At 26.8% G+C, this 21,135-nt stretch overlaps 2 protein-coding genes and 1 pseudogene across 2 annotated transcripts; 1 reads left to right on the plus strand and 2 right to left on the minus strand.

Annotated features, from left to right (window-relative positions):
- Positions 1-1,826: 1,826 nt before the first annotated feature.
- On the minus strand, positions 1,827-3,024 carry LOC113556507 (28S ribosomal protein S18a, mitochondrial). The gene is made up of 4 exons (XM_026961480.2): positions 2,790-3,024; positions 2,579-2,712; positions 2,396-2,519; positions 1,827-2,094 (listed from the first exon to the last, which is right to left on the minus strand). The coding sequence occupies exons 1-4, from the start codon at positions 2,899-2,901 to the stop codon at positions 1,916-1,918; spliced, it is 549 nt and encodes a 182-aa protein (XP_026817281.1). The 5' UTR covers positions 2,902-3,024; the 3' UTR covers positions 1,827-1,915.
- A 117-nt stretch (positions 3,025-3,141) lies between these two features.
- LOC113556508 (small nuclear ribonucleoprotein Sm D1-like) lies at positions 3,142-7,799 on the plus strand. Its single transcript, XM_026961482.2, has 4 exons — positions 3,142-3,645; positions 6,236-6,312; positions 7,329-7,532; positions 7,631-7,799. Exons 1-4 carry the CDS (start codon positions 3,632-3,634, stop codon positions 7,732-7,734), a joined length of 399 nt encoding a protein of 132 aa, XP_026817283.1. The 5' UTR covers positions 3,142-3,631; the 3' UTR covers positions 7,735-7,799.
- Positions 7,800-16,187: 8,388 nt separating this feature from the next.
- On the minus strand, positions 16,188-19,999 carry LOC113557940 (annotated as a pseudogene).
- Positions 20,000-21,135: the final 1,136 nt, after the last annotated feature.

Raw genomic sequence — 21,135 nt, forward strand, 5'->3', positions numbered from 1 at the left:
CACGGTCTTCGGCTCATGATAAATAATTTATTGTTATCAATGAGTATTCTTTTGTTCTGTTTTTCATGGAATTTACAGCAGGGCACCGCGGCTGAATTTAGTCTATAAAAGGCACCTCGGAAAAAATAGTTTGGGAACCGCTGAATTATAGTAATAGATGATGGAATTATATTTTTTAATTAACTAAATAATTAAATAACAGTTACGCAGAAAAATATTTTTCACATTAGAGTGGCAAAAAATATAATAACCACAATTATTGGTGTATCATGATGTTTTTAAATTATGTTTAATAATCATTTTTTTTCTATAACCCTACAACTATTTATTTCTATATATTATATAAATCAATTATATAAATTTAATGCATAAAGTTGACATATTTTATTTAACTTCAACTAGAACAAACATTTTTTGTATATTTTTATGATAAAAATTGTATCAACCAACACTTACAACATTCAATATTTATTAATAACTGAAATACCCTAACTCTAAAAAATTACTATAAAAAAGTAAATAAATAAAACACATAACTGGAAGCTTAGGACATTATATTACTATTATTTATTAATACATTTAATTTGAACATGTGACTATTGTTTGGATTATTGACTAATATAGTGATATAGTACACATGCAGATTTTGCTGTCATCATCATAAAAAAAATGAAAAAATGTATATTAAAGAATGGCAACTTTACTGTTTTACTGTTATCAAAAGTGCTTACCTAGCCATACAATTAGTTTTATTCAATTCATAAGTCAAATTAAACTTTGAAATACCACACACTCATGACCAGCACTCTACAGTCTACATTGTCTACAACATACCTTTGTTATACCCTTGTAAAATTAAAACTCATGTTACAAATTGGAATGAATAACCAACAAAATTATTAATTAGCAATAACAAAAGTTTCTCAATATTAGTCAAAAACTCAAAACCAAGCTTGTATATTTTATAATTTATCAAAACAATACTGTTTTTATATCAAAAATATTTAATAAAAGACAACATGTATGTGAATATAAATATTAATAATTTTTTAAGTTTAATTCTGGTACAAACGGCAGTCCCAAAACACTTTATAAAAACACCGGAACAATATATTCAAAAACCAGTACAGTTGTGGCCAAACCGAGATGCATGGCAACCATAGATTAAATATTAGTTGAGAAAATTTTGTTAAAATTAATATTATTTTTAAATAAATAATAAATAACAAAAAAATATATGTACATGAAAACTTGACATAACCTAAGCTTTATCTCAACATGAATGGATTATAATATAGTTGATACTCGAGTCTAATTTTAAATACAATTATCTTAAGATTCTTCTACCTCAAAAGATGAAATTATTAAGCTAATACTACACCACAGGTACTCTTAAAGTACATTTAAACCAATTTAATTAATTGGGTATAATAACTAAATGATTAAAAATTTTTGAAATTTTTAAAATCAATATAGTATAAATATAAACCAACATCAAAAACGTATAATTATGAAGAATGAATAAGTAATTAAGTAAATAGAAACAACCAATGTATTTAAAAACACCAGTGTCAATAATTGGTAAGTTCTTTACTCTAATTAAATCAACAATAATTCAAATTAATTTATTAATAAAAATAAATGAATCATAAATTGTAATAGTTAAACATAAAATTGTAAAAAATAACTACTTTTTACCACTACCATTGAATGACACAGTTTGAGTATAATATAATAAATTTTAACCAATAATTTAGGTAATGTATTTTAGTTTATAACACAATATCAAGATTAAATGGTAAAATGGTAAAATGAATACAGTACAATAATTATTACAAATGTTTTATTTTAATAATAAGAAAAATTACAGAATACCTACTCTTAACTTTTAATATTGTTGATTATTATCAATTAATTAATTTTCTGATTTTTTCGATTTCATATAGTCAAGTATAATGTTTTCTTTAACTGTTTTGAAATGACTTTCGTAAATTTTAATGGTAGATTCATCGAAGTAAGTATTGTATTTCTTCCATAACTTTCTTTTAGTGGGATCCTTTTTACTATTGTCTGGAGCTAAATTACACATTAAACCTATAATCATTGTAAATAATAATAAATAAATATAAATGTAACAATAGAAGTTCATTATATACGCTGCATAATAGGTAATTTATATTAATTTGTACAGGTCAAACATAAATAAAGTCTACAATTTGTAATAAGACTCGATACTGTATTCAAGATTTTAATTGCATGCATTTTAAAATTAAAATAATTCAAATTCAAATTTATGCTAACATTTTTAATTACATGAAGGTGTTGCAAATATTTATAGCTATATTTGGTTCGGTTCAATCAAGGGAGAGTAGAACATAACTAACTAATAAATTACCTGCTTTATGCGCCATAGACACCAATTTAGACATTCTCTTTTGTTGAGTTTTGCAGAGACCAGTAATTCGTTGAGGCATCATACAACCGTCGGGTCGTACAAATTGGCTAAGAATCAATACATCCTACAACAAGATTAATAATCTAGAATCGTCTTTAACACTTAAATTATATAATAGTATACCGTGTGTTTGACGTTTAAACCAAGATTGCACAATGAACAGCATTCGCTGTTGTTCTGGATAACGTGATCTTTCCTAGGAGACGGTATATATGATCCTTCAATAATCAACTTGCTGCCAACTTTGTTTGCATGGACTAGACGTTTCAACAAGAGCAACACATTAAACACACAAACACCATTGGTACATTGGTTGTAACACTATTGTACTCACTCTCTTTCAGCTTCATTGGTGCCGTTACATGCAAACCACTGCTAGGCACGAACAATTTTGTGGATACTTTGCTCGCGCCAAATAAAATACCTGACATTGGTGTTTTGAACATTTTGTTGCTTATGAAATATATTTGAAACGTGAACAGTTTTCTAACGAAGTAATTGAAACTATCTAGATCCCTTCAGTCTCCACGGGAGTTCCGACAGCATAAAAACACGATTTTACTGATTAAGTTGGATTTTACACTGATAATAGAGTGATTAGAACTGATACCGCGAATCTCGGCGTGACAGATCGGATAGCAGCTGATAAAAGCTGTGGTAGAAGTGGTCAATAAGTCTGTTGAATTTTTGTTCTTATGAGTTATGAATTTTGTTGTTACTTAAACAATTAATATTTGTCTTGAATTTTTGGCAAAATTTTCGAGAAGAAAATTCAAAAAGTAATAATCATACCCGAGTCTTAAAACGAATCGAAACGTTTCGCTGGTTTTAAACCGATACACATCGTTACACTCAAATTTATTCCTTGAAATCTTGATAGCGTTTCTTCGGTAGCCGGCGATTTCGTTGGTAACGTCATGTACGTCCGTGTCCGTATATCAACTTTTGGGTTCTCACTTTCGTAACGTTTCTAAAAACAAATATAAACCCAACAGACAACACCAACATTGTGGACTACAAAAAGCGTACTCTTGTCTCCCGACGACATACGTCTGCGACGTATAATTCACTGGTTTTGTGACTCGTTGTTAATTTGAGTTTGGCTTAATATAATATATCAGTATCGTTCCTAATTGATATTAATTTTAGTCTACGATAGTCTTGAGAAAAACCATCATGAAATTGGTCAAGTAAGTAAAATAGTATTGAATAGGTAATAGGTAATCGATACATTTTTCTCTATTGTGTACCTAATCAGTTTGTTTATTGTTAATTTGCTCAAATCGTTAAATTGTATGTTTACTATTTTTACATTTTGCATTATTAAATATGCCAAGTTCATAATGATAAGTGAATAAACAAACTGGTTAGCTGAGCTAAAGCGCAAAACTGTATTATTTGAATAAAAATCTTAGTTGCCTTCATAAATTTGTTAAAGCGTAAATACTAAGACATTTAAAATTTTAAAAAATACAATTCTCAAAATATGTGACTGGATATTATTATTACTGTTTCTTTGATATGTACCTATAGTCTGTCCAGCGAGAGAACGCACCGATTCTGCACAACCTCTTTGCTATCAAAACTGGTTCGCTTATGGCTGGGTATCATTGGGAAATGCGCAGAAAAATGGATTTTGGTCGGTTTTGTGGCGCGTTCTCTCGATTGACAGAGTTTACATTATTAAAATTAGAAAAAATATTCTTAGTAAAAATAAATATACTTTTTCAAGATGTTCTTGGCTCTCAGTGTTGGGTAGTAATGTAATGCAAATTACAAATTACTGTAATGAAATTACTTTTTCAGTAACATGGTAGTAATTTCTGCGCAGAGTAATGCATTATTTACGTCATTAAAATGTAGTAGAATAATTTATAACAAACGTAAAGAGATTATAATATTTGAGAAAAATTACAAATCAATTAGTTAATTTATTTTTGATTCCAAAATAATATTATTTAACATTTCTATCTATATACAGGCATATGGCATATAATATATTATATTTTATACATCTTGTTTATTTATAAAATTAACAATGTATAACATCAATGTTATACCTATAATATTTGTATAGGTATATTATATATACCATTTTTTATGGTAAAAAAAATTGATACTTTTTATCAATATATAAGAAAAAAGTAATGTAACATGATAAAAATAATGTAAGGTAACGCTAATGTAATTTAATCAAAAATATTTAATGTAAGAAGTAACATAATTTTTTACATTACTTTTTAAAAGTAATTTATCCAATACTGTTGTCTCAACTGTAGAGTAAAAATCAATCATTAAAAATATTTTCTGTGATACTTTACTTATTAATGTTAAAGTACTAGATAGTATGCAGTGTTATTTAACTATTGAGGTATTTGATAACCTATATTCAATAATATTAGTAATTGCTTAGAATTTTAACAATGACTTGCTATTTCTGCACATAGTAGAACAAATTATTTGAGATTATACTATCTTCCACTTTATTATTAAAGTAACACCATAGGCACACAAGCACAATGCACATGAAGTATGCAGAATACATAACTTCGTGGTCTATAGAGAGACACTTCTTTTAAAGAATATAATATAAACAAAGTCCCAAAATAACACTTTTTAGAAAGAAAAAGTTTGATGGTACAATTTGTGTTCATGAATTCATTATGTAATAGGTTATGAAATTTTATCTATTTCAATAAACAAATGTTTATAAAATTATGGTCTTGTATGTTGAAAAAACTATTATTATTTTTAAAGAGCTTATTTTGTCATACCTATGTTACATACCCATAAATTGTTTACAAAAACTATTTAAAAAAGAAAACTGAAGATACTTATAGCTTTAAAAAAATCATGATATAGATAAGAATGCTTGCCATTTCATAGTATTTGAATGGATAAAATAATCGATAATATCAGATAAAATATTAAAAGCTATTTCCGAATTATTATTGGGTCAGGATGAAGCCTATAATAATACTTTTATTCGACATCAAACCTTTCAAAACACTCTTATTTGGGTCTCAATTAAAAAATACCTATAAATATTTAACCAAAAACCATTTAAAGAGTTAAATGTTTTGAATATTAAAAACCTATGTTTTAAAATAAGTATTAAATATATAAAAACATTATAATTTATCCATTATTTTTAAATTTAGTAAAAAAAAAAAAATGACAATCAAAAGATTTTTGATTTTATGAGGATTCAAGTTTGTAAGTCACACGATAGTTAAAGAGTATTATTATTATCTTAGTTTGGTCATCAAGTAGTTATTATTTCTACTTATTTTTTTTATTAGAAATGATTAACTTAGTAAATTTATTTGTGATAAAGATAGGATTTTACATAAGTTTATTTTAGTAAGGGATTTCACTGATTACTGAATAGTAATCTTAAGAGGACTTCCAATAATAACAAAAAATCTTAAAAAAATTTTATTAATGATATTGAAAAAAATAATGTTGATATAAAAATATAAATTTAAAATAGTTAACTTCATAGATTAAATAAAACAGTTAAGATTGGAGATAAAAGTTTATAAAAATTACTTATCTAAATTAATTATTCAACTTATTTAGTAAATTATTATAAATTAAATATATATATTATATATATTGAATATTTTTGAAAATGCATAGGATACTATGTATAGTTTAAATACTATTGTCTAATTCTTATACCAAAATAAAAGAATATATGTATATACAAGATTTATCATTAATTCATAAACATAAAACATTTTATAAACAATTATTTATCTTATATCTAATTAACAGGTTTTTGATGAAATTAAGTCATGAAACGGTAACATTAGAACTGAAAAATGGCACCAGTGTTCACGGAACCATTACAGGTAAACAATAAATTGATTAAAATACAATGAAATTATAATTTATATTTTTTTTTTTTTACTAATTAATCCGCAAAAGGTAGTTTGAAACATGTTTTTTGTATGTGTGGCAAGGATTTGTCACTAAAATCCCGGGAGCTAGCAACACCGGCCGATACGTACACTCAGAGCGTTTTCGCAATTGAATGTACTATTGCACCACACCAAGCCACAGTTTATATTTTATTTAATTGCTATAGTTAGAAAAAATTGAACTTATATGCATTTATGCCTATATCAAAAGAGAAATCACCAGAGGCAACTAAAAATACATAGATAACTGAGCATTGATTTTCTGATTAACTGAATTAAAGTATCCCTATATTAATATACATGAATGACAAAGTATGAGTTTAATATATTAATACATTTTAACCAGTAAATAAGGTCATTCTAAGGAAATGCATTTAGATCAATTTTAACACAATGTCGTAATTAAATAATAAATAGTAATAATTAATACAATAATGAAGTATAATGTATATTATTAATATTTTATTTTAATAATAAGAAGAAAACAAAACAATCAAGCTGAGTTTAACAGCCAGAAAGTAAAACTTCGATTATAAATTTATTGATGTTAAAATTTATTCGTTAAATTGGCAAAATATACCTTATAAAATGATTTTTATCAGTCAAAAAGTTCCTACTAGCATTATTAGGCCTAAAAACAATGTTATTTACATTATGCTTTACTGGTATCCATCCAAATGGAAAAGAGTTATTTTAACATAATTTATAAAATGTACATGTTTTTATTTTCTATGATGTAGAAATATATTTATAAAGACCTTATGGTTGTTTGAATCATAAACAAACTACTTTTATATTAATCTATTTTATTTTTATATTTTTACACTTAATATAATTAGTATAAAACAAAGTTAGTAATAAATATTATATTATCTAAATATTTTCTTGTACCTATTACTTAGTATTTTAGTATATTCCAGAAACTATTTAAATATTTAATATTTTAGGAGTTGATGTTGCCATGAACACTCATTTGAAAACAGTGAAAATGACTATGAAAAATAATCAGCCAGTGCTTTATGAAACACTTAGCGTTCGTGGCAACAATATACGGTACTTCATTTTACCTGATTCACTAACCCTAGAAACACTACTAGTTGATGATGTACCTAAATCAAGGGTAAATCGTAGTGGGCGAGGAATTCATGGAGGTTTGTAACATACATTTTTTTATTATTAAAATAATTCTAATAGCCATTTAACTATATTATAAATATATGAATGATTATTTATTGTTTTGTTGTTTTAGGACCTGGGAGAAGTCGTGGACGTGGAGGTCCAAGAGGACGAGGAAGTCGTGGAGGACCTCGCGGAGGTGGAAGTCGTGGACGTGGTGGACCACCTCGACGTTAATAATATAATTCATGTTCCTAATATATAAGAAAATATTTGAAATATATTATTTTACATATTTGAAATTTGTAGTGTATATTTAGCTGATTTTGTGTGTATAAAACCAGAGTTGGGCACAATATTATTTATATAATTATTCGAATAATTTGAAAATATTATTTGAATAAAAATTAATTTGAAATTTGAAATTTGAATGATTTTCAAACATAATGCTAATATAAAATACAAGTATATTTAAATTCATTGTATTCTAGTTCTTTTTTTAGATAGTTCTATATTTGTTTAATTTATACTATTTTTTCTTATTCCAAATAAAAGAAGATTTACAATTGTGAACTTAGAATACAATACCAACTATTGTTTTTTAATAAGTAAATGTTTTAATTACTAAAGAACTAATTATTAAAGAAAATTATTCAAATCAAATATTATCTAAAAAAAATGTATTTGAATGACGCCCTACTCTGTGTAAAACTATGCTCTACTTATATTTATTAGAAAAAAATCTTTTTCCAGCTTTTATTTTCCTTCAATTTTCCTATTTTCCTCAGAAAACAAATCATTATATTATACAATATACATACATGCTGTTATAGTACAAAAATATAAAAATAATTTTATTAGACATTAATAAATTATAATATGTAATTCTGGAACAACCTGAACCAGTAAAGCTGATATTCAGCTTGCAAATAGCAATATATAATTGAAATATCATTAAAAGGTATGATTCATTAATGAATCAATTTGTTTCTAGAAATGTTTAGCCTTCAACTGTTAAAATAATTAATATTTTAATAGCTATTTTATAGTTTCTGTTCAAACAGTATACCTTAATTCTTTCCTATATTCTCTATTATCATAGATCAAGACATCGCACACCCAGAAGAAGAACGACACAACTCAATATTCGTACAATTTGAGTTGAGTGTATATTCTAAAAATTCATATTTTACTGATCTAATTGCTAAAACGACCGAAATCAAATTCGTATTAGTATTTGTTTGAGGCGTAGTTACGACGTTTTACACTTTTATATCCAATAAATTATTTTTAGTGAACACCGGCTTAACTCAGATAAGCCGTTTTATCTATTGCACTTTAAAACCAATTATATATAGTTGGGTCGTTCTACTACATCGAATAATATTTTAGATTAACACTAAGCTTAGTACATACACAAGAATATTATTATTAAGATTTAAAGTTGAAATTTGTTAGTAGGTAGGTATGGAGAATACTATATTATTCTCAGTGATCGTCGTTCTGTCAAACTGTCCGATCGTTATTACGCGTGTTATACGTAATTGGCCGTTTATATTATAAAAGTGTGTTTTATTTTTAATTATAATGGAAAGTGCAAGTTCTGATGATTTTTTTTAAAGATAGTGGCATTGACTGGACCCTGTTAAATGAAATTGAATATGATTCAATATTAGCGTTAGATAGCGATGAAGAAAATGTACCACCAATTGAAAAAAATCAAGAATCGGATGTTAATATTGTTCCGGCCACTTCTTCTTCTTCTTCTTCAGATTTGGAAGAAGTTAACACACCGACTAAAAAACGTAAGCACTTGACCAAAAAATGTCATGATAAGGTTACATTCTTAATAAAATTTGAATTTTTGTTACCTACAGTATTTAATGTTGTATAATAAATGTTTGAAGAATAAAGTTTTTACAGATGACGTAAGCTATTTAAGTTGATTAAGCTACGCTACTATGATATTTTCTACAGTGGATCTTTTATTTTTTTAATAGTAAACATCAACTTTTTCTTTTTAAGTTGTATCTATTATTTCATTTTTAACTTTTAATCATTTTTGTTTGATTAGTGTTGCAAGTTTAATTATACAATTTATAGGTAGAAACTGTTTGATTTCAAATGGTGATAATAGTTTAACTACTTAATTAGTGTTGGAGAAGCATGAAATCTTGAAGTACTAATCAGTAATCGATGATCAATTTAGATAGTTAAAAAGGCAATAATAATTTTGTAACTGTTTTGTATGATTTATTATGAGTATATAACGTGGTCGTGGCGGAACGTACGTGTATGCCGTGTATACTAAATTTGGCAGAACCCTTCACAAATTCATTGTCTTATACTTTTCAATACATACATTAAGTTTAAACCCACACTACGCTACTGATGTGACGTATAGATCATCTTTCTCTCATCCACTGATTATATTAAGTGAATTCATCAAAATTCAAAATTTCTAGATTGCCTACGCCCTACAATACAAGTAAATTGTGATTGGACATATATTCTTAGTTATTCTTAGTTAAGTATGTAATTATTAATTATTACGTTTTATTGAAAAAAGCGAGTCATTAAAATATATACATCCAATTAAAAAGATATTTTGAATTTTAATCATATGAGCTGTAAACAGATAAAAAAAAAATATTTTTCTAAAACTTAAAAACTAAGTGGACAAACTTTTCTATAACGCATGCGCCACCGTACTCTTTGAATATTGTATCTGCCCAATACCTACCATAATACGTTTTTCTGAATTTTTTTTGGCGTCACTGCAGTTCATAACAACATTGAACAACGTGATATAAATTATAAATTGTACAAGTCCTCTTAGTTTTAGTCATGAGTTTATGGCGTTATGTTTGCTATTCAACTCAAACATTTGGACAGTAGTTTTACTCATTGTACACTATCTAAAGTCACGGCATTAGAGACTGGAGATTCAGAAGTTGATTTAACACATAATAACGATGTCATTTACCATTGTAATTAACCATCAAATATTATCTCAAAAAGTGAGTTGGTATGTAAAATCAGTATGGTGCAAACTGCAGTGCAAGGTTTATATTATAGTTAAATTAGTAGAAAGCAGATTATCAATAAAACTTGGGTGGAAAGATGCAGAGTATTTGTTTTGGATTGAAACAATATTAATAAAGATTAAAGGTAGGTTAATTATCATGTTTTAATAATCTGGTATAAATAAAGAACTAAAGTGGATTTTTTTTTTTTATTGAAACACCTAGGTACATGATTTATTTATGCTAGTTTTGTTTAAGATAACTTAAAACTAAATTCATGAAATGTATTTGTTTGATTTTGTTAATATATCTGAAACTTTTCTTTTTTATATTATTATTTATTATTTTTAATTTTTGATTTTTTTTATATAAATTGTTCGGAACTCGTGTCATAATATGATATCTTTATTATTCTTTGTTATTATGTTACACAGTATACAAATTGTATTTATGTTTTTAGAGAAATAGTTTACTTGCTGCACTGAAATCATAAGACAAGATTTTTAATACTCATCAAACAGTTTCTCAGGATTCAGAGAATGATTGGTTGATATTATTTCTGAAAACATTATAATATTTAAATGTTCGTACCGTATTAGTTTATTAATATATAAAATAGGTACTGTTTATTGGTATTTTAACCATTATAATTCTCCTGATATCTATATTATCTAATGAAAACAGTTGTTTACTAAAATTTTCAAAACCTTTCATATCATTCATGCTTTTGAATACATTGAACACATTGTCACTAGTACCACATTATATTTTTAAAAAAATTTCAATTTTAATTGTTCTTAATTTGTATGTACTTGAGTCTTAAATACTTAATACATACGTTTATCGTACGTTAATCGATCGTTCAAATAGTTAATTTTATTCCATAGTATATGATTTACAACTATTCAGCATTCATTGTTAGATACGATTTATTTAATTATACTAAGTTTAGGAGAGATTTAAACTTTACATTGAGAATAATATAATTTATCATATTGGTAAATTGTAATTACAAAAAACTTTTTTTTTTAATTATCTAATTATTCTCATAAACTTTAGGATATGTTTATACATTATTCGAGCATTCTCCAAATGTCCTTAATCTTAAATGATAACACATAAATTCTGTTCAAATGTATTTAATTGTAATGTAGGTTTTTTAATAAAATATTGCATGTGTTGATTATCACTTTTTAAAATATTTTACTAATGGTATTTATGTTTTTAGGTTACTGATTTACTTTACTAGGTACTTGAAATCAAATAAAGTGAAAAATTATACTCATCAGACAGATTTCTCAGGATTCTGACAAATATTAATTTATGACATTTCTAAAAACATAATACGTAACATAATACAAATGCATTGAAGACATTAGTTTATAGTTATATAACAGGGCGGCCAAACGGTCGATCGTGTTAGAATTTATTTTTAGACTACGCACACACGAAAATTTATCATGTTGGTTAGGTTTTTTATAAAAAGGTGAAAGGTAAAGTATATTTTTAGTAGATCGCGGCCAAAAAAGTTTGGCCGCCCCTATTATATAAAATAGTTACTGTTTATCAGGATGTTAACAATTAGGGTTTTCTTTTGATTTGTATTTTACTTATTGATAAAGCTAAATTTGTTTATAAATTTAAATAACAAATTCATAAAATGTTATTGTTGAATTGTTATAACTATTTTCGAATCATTTAATACATTTTTTTTTTCATGTTGATAGTTGTCAGTGATGATAATAGTTATTTACTACGATTTTCTAAACTTTTTATATTTATCATGTTTTTAAATACAAAATACTATGATTTTTGTTTTATATTAAGACAAGAAAATAAATCACATTTCGATTTATATAATATAGTATGGATATCATTAACAATACAGCATTACTATGATAAAATTTGGGAATATTTTCAGGAAAATTTACGTCCATATTTCTCGAAATCCACTTTATTAAATGCTTGAGCGAACCCCTTCCTTTCTTTAATTAGCACGTCGGACAAATCCTTTTGACCGTATATGATTTTTGCGATGACATACATTAAATTATATTCTTCTTCATACTCATCGGGCGGTGAAATGTTTGATAAAACATATACCATGACCTTTCCGCTTATATCGGACACGCACAAATGGTTACCGTCTGGTGAGAATTCTATGCCGGTACACTTTTGATTTGGATTTGGCATTTTTTGTACAAATATTGGATCATATTTTGTCACAGTTAAGTCCCAAATGTGTATACGGTTATCTGTAAAGCCCAACATATTGCTCAATTTTCATTGCGCAAATATTATATGCTAACGACTAAACGCTTATAGGTATTATGCTTTATTAATATACTTATTGTCTAGTGACTAGGGAGGAACCAGACCAAATTTAAATTAACTACCAAGAAAGAAGTTCATAAATATAGGCAGTTTTGTCCCACTGTCCTTGTATTCTCAACAATAACATAACATTTGTTATATAAATTTAAATTTGCTTTGGTTCTTTTGTAGTTTCATAGTAGTATTTAGTTAACAATTTATCTAAATATAAGAAACAGTCGGATAAATATCATCGAATCATTAGTGGACATAATATTATTATATCTTATTAACCTTGTTCGAAAACTAATCAAGACTATCTAGTTTTTGGCTGTTTATTATCAGTAAGGTTGGGATTTTTTTTTGTAATTATAATAGAAAAATAATTTTTATATAAAAATGTGTGTCATTTAATATTTAAAACATTTTAGGATTAAAATATTTTTACCAGCTAGTAGCTAGTTGTGGATTGTATAATATTTAAACTCAGAGAACGGTTTAATGAAATGAAATGTGTTTCTGATCGTTTCACATTTTTAAGCCGGAAATCAATTTTGAACTATGATCAGTTTTCTGTAATTAAATCTACTTATGATTTCATTCAATTTTATAAAAATGATAAAAATTCCGATTTCACAAGGCGAATTGTCAGGCCCGGCGCCAAGGAGGGGGGCTATAGCCCCCCTACAGAAAATATGTACGATATAATAAGGTCAAAAAACATTATCAATTAAAGAATAAATTGAAATAATAAAGTTTGAACAAATAACATCTTAGGTCTTTTTATTATGAATTAACGTACTAGTGTTTTCTAATAAGGAAAAAATGTACAACAATTTCAACAAAATATGTAAAATAAGAAAAAATCTTTTATTTATTTATTATTACCTTTATTGAGTACTAATAACTGGATGGAAAATAAACAAAGGTATCCTAAATCATTGTATTAAATTTGATTCAAACAAATTCATCTGTTCATTACTAAACACAATTACTTTAATTTATATTTATGAAATATAAGTAAAAAAAAAACATAATCATTCATTCACAAAGATATGTAATATTAAAGTAATAAAAAATTGTTAAAAACCTTGTATAAACAAATGTTTTGTTGAAACAAAAAAATTAATAAATAAAATAAAAAAAAAAGTAATAAAGAAATTATCATTTTTGTACATCATTATTAATATAGTTGTTGAAGGTCTGTGATTAAACATTTCTTACATAAAGTACCACATAAAAAATATTTGACATTATTCTTAAAACAATTTTAACTATTCAAAAGTTTGTGCATATTATCTATTTAGAGCATAACATATAAACACTTGTGTACTATATAGCTAATAGCTATAATATGTTATATAATGCGAAAATATTTATATTTTATTTAAATAACCTCAATGCTAATGCTGTGCTTGCGAATTGTATGCCTAAAACCAAGATAATATATATCTATAGAGATTAAGTTATATCTTAATCCGTGCCTAAAACAAACATTTTATCTCAAAATCTAAAAACTATTAAAGATCTATGATGTGTAATTATTATTGAAATGGATTTGTTTTTAAGCTACACAGACATATTATCAGCATGACTTATATTTTTAATTTAACCAATAATAGCTGCATATCTGCAGTACGCAGCTTTTCAAAGCTTAAATTAATAAAAATTATCTTCGAAATTCTTCTGGTCAAGATCGAATGAAAAATATAAGTGTTTTGAATATTGAAAATAAATGGACCGCCGAACTCAATATGGATAAGATAATAATAGACTTTGCCAACGTAACAGCCAGAAAAAAACTTTTTGAAATAATTTTAATTTTTATGTAATAACCACTTTACTTATAATGTTTTAACTTTTAATTACAAACTTATATTTTAAGTTTAATAAGTTATTTTATCATAAGTACTTAAAACTACTTATGATTAATAAATTATTATATTTTGCTAAAATAACTTAAAGAAAAATAATAGAAGTGTTTTTTTTTATATTATTAGTTATTTTATTCTGTTTAATACTTTAATTATTAATTTTATTATAAATGCTATAATATAATGAAGTCTACAAAATATCATTCATGTGTTTAATCTAGATAACATTATTAAAATTGGTTTTGGTAAAAAGTTTCAAATTAATAATATAATAATTGTATATTTAGTAGTAAATTGGACATTGTAACTTGAATTATTAACTTACTATTTGAGACGTTTGAGTGAATTTTTTTTAATATATAGTATAAAAACATAAATTTTTTAATATATTTTTAATATTCAACTAATAAAGTAATTAACATGATTGATAAGGTTAGAAAGGTTTATAGTTATAAAATAAAAACTTTTGGTTTATATTGCCCAAGCTTTACTGGGCAATTCTATACAGTCCAGGTAATGTATAATTTTGCCTACATTGCCCGTCATAATCGGGCAGTACCGATCATAACCAGTGAGCGTATAATTAGTATTTCGGTCTAATAAAATCTGACGAATTATATTGTACGTTTAATTTTGTATTTAGTGTACAGAACTTAACCTGTGTTCTTGCTTCTCACACGTCATCAATTATGGTGGTTAACGATAATCAATAATAATAATAATAATAATAATAATAATAATGTATTTAAATCTGAGATTTAGATATTTTAATATTTATATAATTCATTCATTGTTATTTTATTTTAATGTATAGAAAAATAATCTGCTTATAAATACGCAACTAAAAATATATGCTATTATTCAAAAAAAGAAAAACACATCATAAAAAAAAAATTGAACGGTAAAAATTAATTTTTAATTACTTCTATTACCTATGTAAAAAAATTTTCCAAAAACGTTAATATTTATTGATAAAATGTGTATTTATCTGTTTATTTATCACCTCGCTTACGCATATAGTATATTATATAGATATATTTTATTATTAATTAAACTTTTATCACTGTATCTGGCTAATGTTATTGTACGTTACCGATTATAGATGCTATAGTTGTCGAACTTGTTTTGCTCCAAATAGCTTTTTCGATTTGTTTCCCGGTACTTAAAGATATTACTGGTTCATGAAAAAAATCACCAATCCAAATGTTTATGTTACAGTCACAACCAGTTGTTAAATATACGTCTTGGGAAAAAGGCGATTTTTCCAAGGATTTTATTATTCCAAAATGAGAAACTATTTTTTTTGGATGAGTCGTTAAATCGTCATATGTAAACGAGTAGACGAGACCGTCCGCAGTGCCCACCAAATCCGCGTTTTGATTAAGTTCGATGAATTTAGTTACGCAAAACCCCGGTGTATACGTTTTGCTTTTGTCTAAATTATTATCTGGACGGTCGCTATGAGATAGTTTCATAATTAATTGTTCCTCAAACTTACAGCGTAAAAAATAATAACGTGAAATACAACCAATCTTATTGCACGCCATCTATACAAATCAAATATAAGTCGAATTAATAAGCACAATACTATTATGCGGACACGCACAACTAATTATCATTGTATTTTATAATACTAACTAGACATTCAGATTTGATTTCATATGGTATCTTTTTGTTTTCAATATTGGTGGTCCAAAATAGCTCTGAAATTCTGGTGGTTTCTAACGATAGCTCCGTGGACGTTTGAAACAATGTGTGGAGTGATTTTTTAGAGATATCGATTATCAATATTTTTCCACAATCGAATCCAATAGCAAGATAATTCGGTGTTACGGTGGAGAACTTTAAGCATGTGATAGCCGATATGTTGAATTCGTAGAATCTATTAAAAAGTATTGAGCACGCACCTTTTGATGTAAGAGAGGCACAGTAGAACTGAGTTAAGGTCTAAATTTAGCTCTTAAGTTTAGGTACTTATTTTTTAGATGTTTTAGATGTTTTACCCGTTCATATATTTTTTTAAATAGAACGACTATAAAATATAGAAATGGCATGTAAATTTGTTAAATGAAGTAAAAAATGGTATAAATCTAGTTTAGCGCCTACGTAGTTTTCTAAATTATTTTCTACCACATTGATGGGGTTTTTTACGCTGTGGACGATGGTGCATCAGAATTGAGCGGTCAAATTTAGCTTTTGAGTTATAACACTGATATTGTAAATATGTTAAATAACTCAATAGCGCACTGTTATCAGTAAGTACATTATCTAGGTATTGATAATTATTCTTTTTTTTTTAATTTTTAAATATTATATTCCGTGTATAATAGGTAAATAAAGCATTGTGCGAATGCGTAAAACAGGTATATTCGCGAACTTCACGAGGCAGTAATTTAAAAAAACAAATGATTTTCGTCAATTTGTTTTTGGGACCATCATTCTTAAAAAGTTGATTTACCAAAGTTAACTATAGGCTTACTTGGGGTGGTGTTGCATAGCAAATCAAGGGATATTTTCGTTTTTAAATGTACGAGCGAGCGCAAAAAAAATTCGCGTTAGTGCTAGGTTATAATAAAGTGCATAAAATAATTTTTTGAATGATATAATAGACTCTGCTCATCAAGAATCGCAAGGTCTGAACTTACCATTGCACCACACTTGAAGTATATCGTTAAAAACATAGTGGGTATTTAAGGATTAAAATGTAAAACGAAAATTTTGATCAGCTGTAACTTAAAAACTATTAATTTCCGCCAATTTTTGTTTTGCACTATCATTCTTAAAACGTTGATTTACCTAGGTTTGTAAAAAAAAATTCAAAAATTCGCGTGGGTGCTAAACTAGAGTTGTTCCAAAATATTCATCAATAGAGTAGTGTAGGTAATAAAATGTTGAAAAAGTCAAAATAAATTGTTACTCATCATTTTCACCGTTATTTTTTTCTAAAATCGAGCACAGTGTATAATTATATTGTTTCAACGGTGTAAAAAAAAAAAAAAAAAACAATACATTACCACTTATGTTACATATTTTTCACCTTTCCGGAGTATGCTGATTTTTCGTACTCCACACAGCCACAGATGCATATTGCTTACTGGTGTAATCGGTGTATATCAGCTTGCTGTAGACGACGGCCAGCAACTGTTTCTCGGTCTCGTTCCACTGCATGTACCTGACGGCTATGCCCTTGTCCGCGTCGCCGAGCAACGTCAGTGTAAAACAGTACGTAAGTTCGAAACTATTTTGGTGCCCCGGCAATTCGTCACTGCGACTCGTCTTTTCCATATCGTTCGACCAGAATAGTTTAACGTCCAACGAGTTTTGGGCCAATATCCGTTCCAAAAACATTATCTGCACGGAATGGGATTCCTCCGTCTCGTAGTCGGTTTCCAGTCGGTCCACGTGTGCGTCATGCGGATTTTCCGCGTCACCCGACACTCCGACAATGGCCCGTGGCGTGATCACGTTTTGTTTTGCGTCCGTTTCGTCGTAAGCATCTATTATGTTGAAATTGTGGACCTGAGTACCGGCCGCAAGCGTGGCGGCATTCGATGTTTGACATTCCACGCTTTCGCGTTCCATGAGAGTATTGATTGTTTGCGATATGTTGTCGGTTTTGACGCGCGATTTTGATAGATTATTTAGATATACTTCTTTTGATTTCTGCAATCTTTCGTAATCTCCATCTCTGAAAAAACAAAAACAAAATTCGATCATAATAAGTTTTTAATTAACGTTATTGGATGACGAAATGATTGGATAGTTTTGTTGTTGTTATAAAAAAAATATAAATAAGTGTTTATTGATAAGTTAAAAATAAGTTTATTTAATTCTCATAAACCATACAGGTATACCTAGAATTTATAGCCTATATTTTATGACTATACAATAGTACTTTAATGCTTAACTGCTGTTAGTTACAACTTTCAATACATAAAATTATATGCTATAAGTTCTTGGCATTGTACCCACAGACATAGGCGTACGCAGACCTAAATTTCGGGAGGTGCCTACAATTTTTTCGGGCCCTTTTCTTAACAATGCATATACGGATATACATATTTTAATAAATTATAATACACGAATAAACATTACTTACATTATATCACATATCAATCAGTGGTATTACTAGTACCAACTACCAAGTAATATAATATTTCATTAGATATAGTTGAATTTAAAATCTATTTTTAAGATAATTGCAATATTATTTTTACTTTTGTAGTCAATAACATCTAGCTGTTATAATCATAATAAGTTTTAAGTTTTATCATGCAAATTTAAAATATTTTATGTTGTATTATTTTTTTTATCTCGAAACATAATTTTTTTTTTATGACATATTTTAGAAAAAATTACAATTTTTATTCTAGTAACATTAGTTAAAATACGGACCAATATAATATATGCTATTGAACTTAAATTTTAGAGCCCCAAATACATGTCGGGGGGTGCCCAGGCATACCCGAAACCCCTCGTGCACACACCTATGCCCACAGAGATAAATGTACCATTATGGTTTATTTTTAAATATTTCAATTAATTCAACCGAATAATTATTGTAACTGAGATTTATTATTATTACATTTTCTATATTATTTTAAATTAAAACATAATTACCAGAAAGTAGGTTTTTTACACTCTTGTAAAATTATTCTATTCTATAATTTTCTAGTTAACGCATAATTTAGTGATATTTTCTAAAAACTTCGTCGTAAAATTCAAACAAAAACCTAACTAGTAACTAATTATGGTTACATTTTTATAGCCTTACCCTTTTACGGTAACACTGCTTGGAATATTTAAGATATTAAATGGTGGACTTTCAATAAGTTCAATCTCATAATGGTCATTACTCATTTTATTTTTTGGAAATAGAATACTTGGTCCAACGTCGTATTTGTTTTCTTTCGAGCTTTCTTCATTGTGATGATATTGCCGTTTGGTAAATATGTTGTGAAGTAAATTGTCGAGGGATTTAATGGTGAGGCGACGAAAAATATTGAGGTGTTCTTCTTGCTCTTGTTCGTGTTCTACGTGATTAGTAGTTCGTAGCTTTGTTACAATTGATTTATCTAACGATTCATCATTATATTGTATAGTTTTATATTTAATATGAGTTGGTTCCTGAGGCGTTACATTTGTGTCCCCTAGATAAAACTCGTATCTATTAAGCTGTGAATTTTCGATCGAAGAAATATTTGAACCATTTTCAATTGATGTAAACACAAATTTTAAGGTCATTTCTTTATTATTGGGTTCATTTTGTTTTGATTTTTTCTTATCCATCTATCAGTATCACAAATTAATATTATTGACTGTTAATTATAAAAATAAAGAAATATGTATATTTATGTTATTAAACAGTGCTACTAACTACATTAACACTATTCGTTCATAAATAGTACTCACTCATATACACTTGCATTGTCATCATAATCATAATTAATTGAATACAAAAAATACGTAGGTAGCTTAAAAATTATAATATATAACATAAACTTAAATAATGTAAAAACGATGTGTAAAAATAAGTAAAATTATGTAAAGCAAAGGTAATATTATTCATAATAACCTAACCATAGTACCTTGTACCAGTTGTACCTTGTAAGAAAATTGGATTATTTATTTTGTTCACACTTATAATTTTAATGATTTAATTAAAGCAGTACTTAAATAACTGTCTAGCATAACTTAACCAATTAAGCACTTTTTGCATACTCGTATGCGATTCTTGTTAACAGAAATAAAATAAAATCTATGATTAAACTAATAAGAAAAAGTTAAAAAGTAAAACCCTGTTTCTCGGTAAATTATAGGTATTCTTATTCGGTAATTTTTTGAGTTATTATTATTTTTACTGTGGTTAATTTCATCGTGTTTTTATCATGTATAATAAATTTGGTTAATGGTTTAATTGAGCTAACACGAGTCGCTACATAATGCAAACATCGTTTACTACGACAAAAAACTCAGGTCACACAAGCATACATCATAAGAGTATAAAAAATAATACTACTATTATCGTCTGTTTTTTTTTTTTTATAGAAAGGTAGGTACGTAAAATATTTTTAAAAAAATTATAAAAACCTTATTTTTGCAGTAATGTTAAATAAAAAATAAATTTTAATTTATATAACTTATACAGGCTCGGACTGGCTGGGATGTTGGGATGCTACAGCATCCCTCGCCTTAAAATATATTTGTCCCCATCAGTATAAATGTGTCTTAATTACACTACTTAAAATGAATGTGAATATTAAAAGTGAAAGTTACGATGCTTACTAGTTGCGGTCAAAATCAAAAATTACGTACTAATTGCGGTCACTGTTTGCACTTTTATAACTCAATAGTGGGATAAAATTACAAAAATTAATAAAAATTTCTTAAATATATTGTATTTTTGTATTTAAAAAACAACAGTA

Source organism: Rhopalosiphum maidis, chromosome 3, assembly GCF_003676215.2.
Source record: "Rhopalosiphum maidis isolate BTI-1 chromosome 3, ASM367621v3, whole genome shotgun sequence".
NCBI classification, from domain to species: Eukaryota; Metazoa; Arthropoda; class Insecta; order Hemiptera; family Aphididae; genus Rhopalosiphum; species Rhopalosiphum maidis.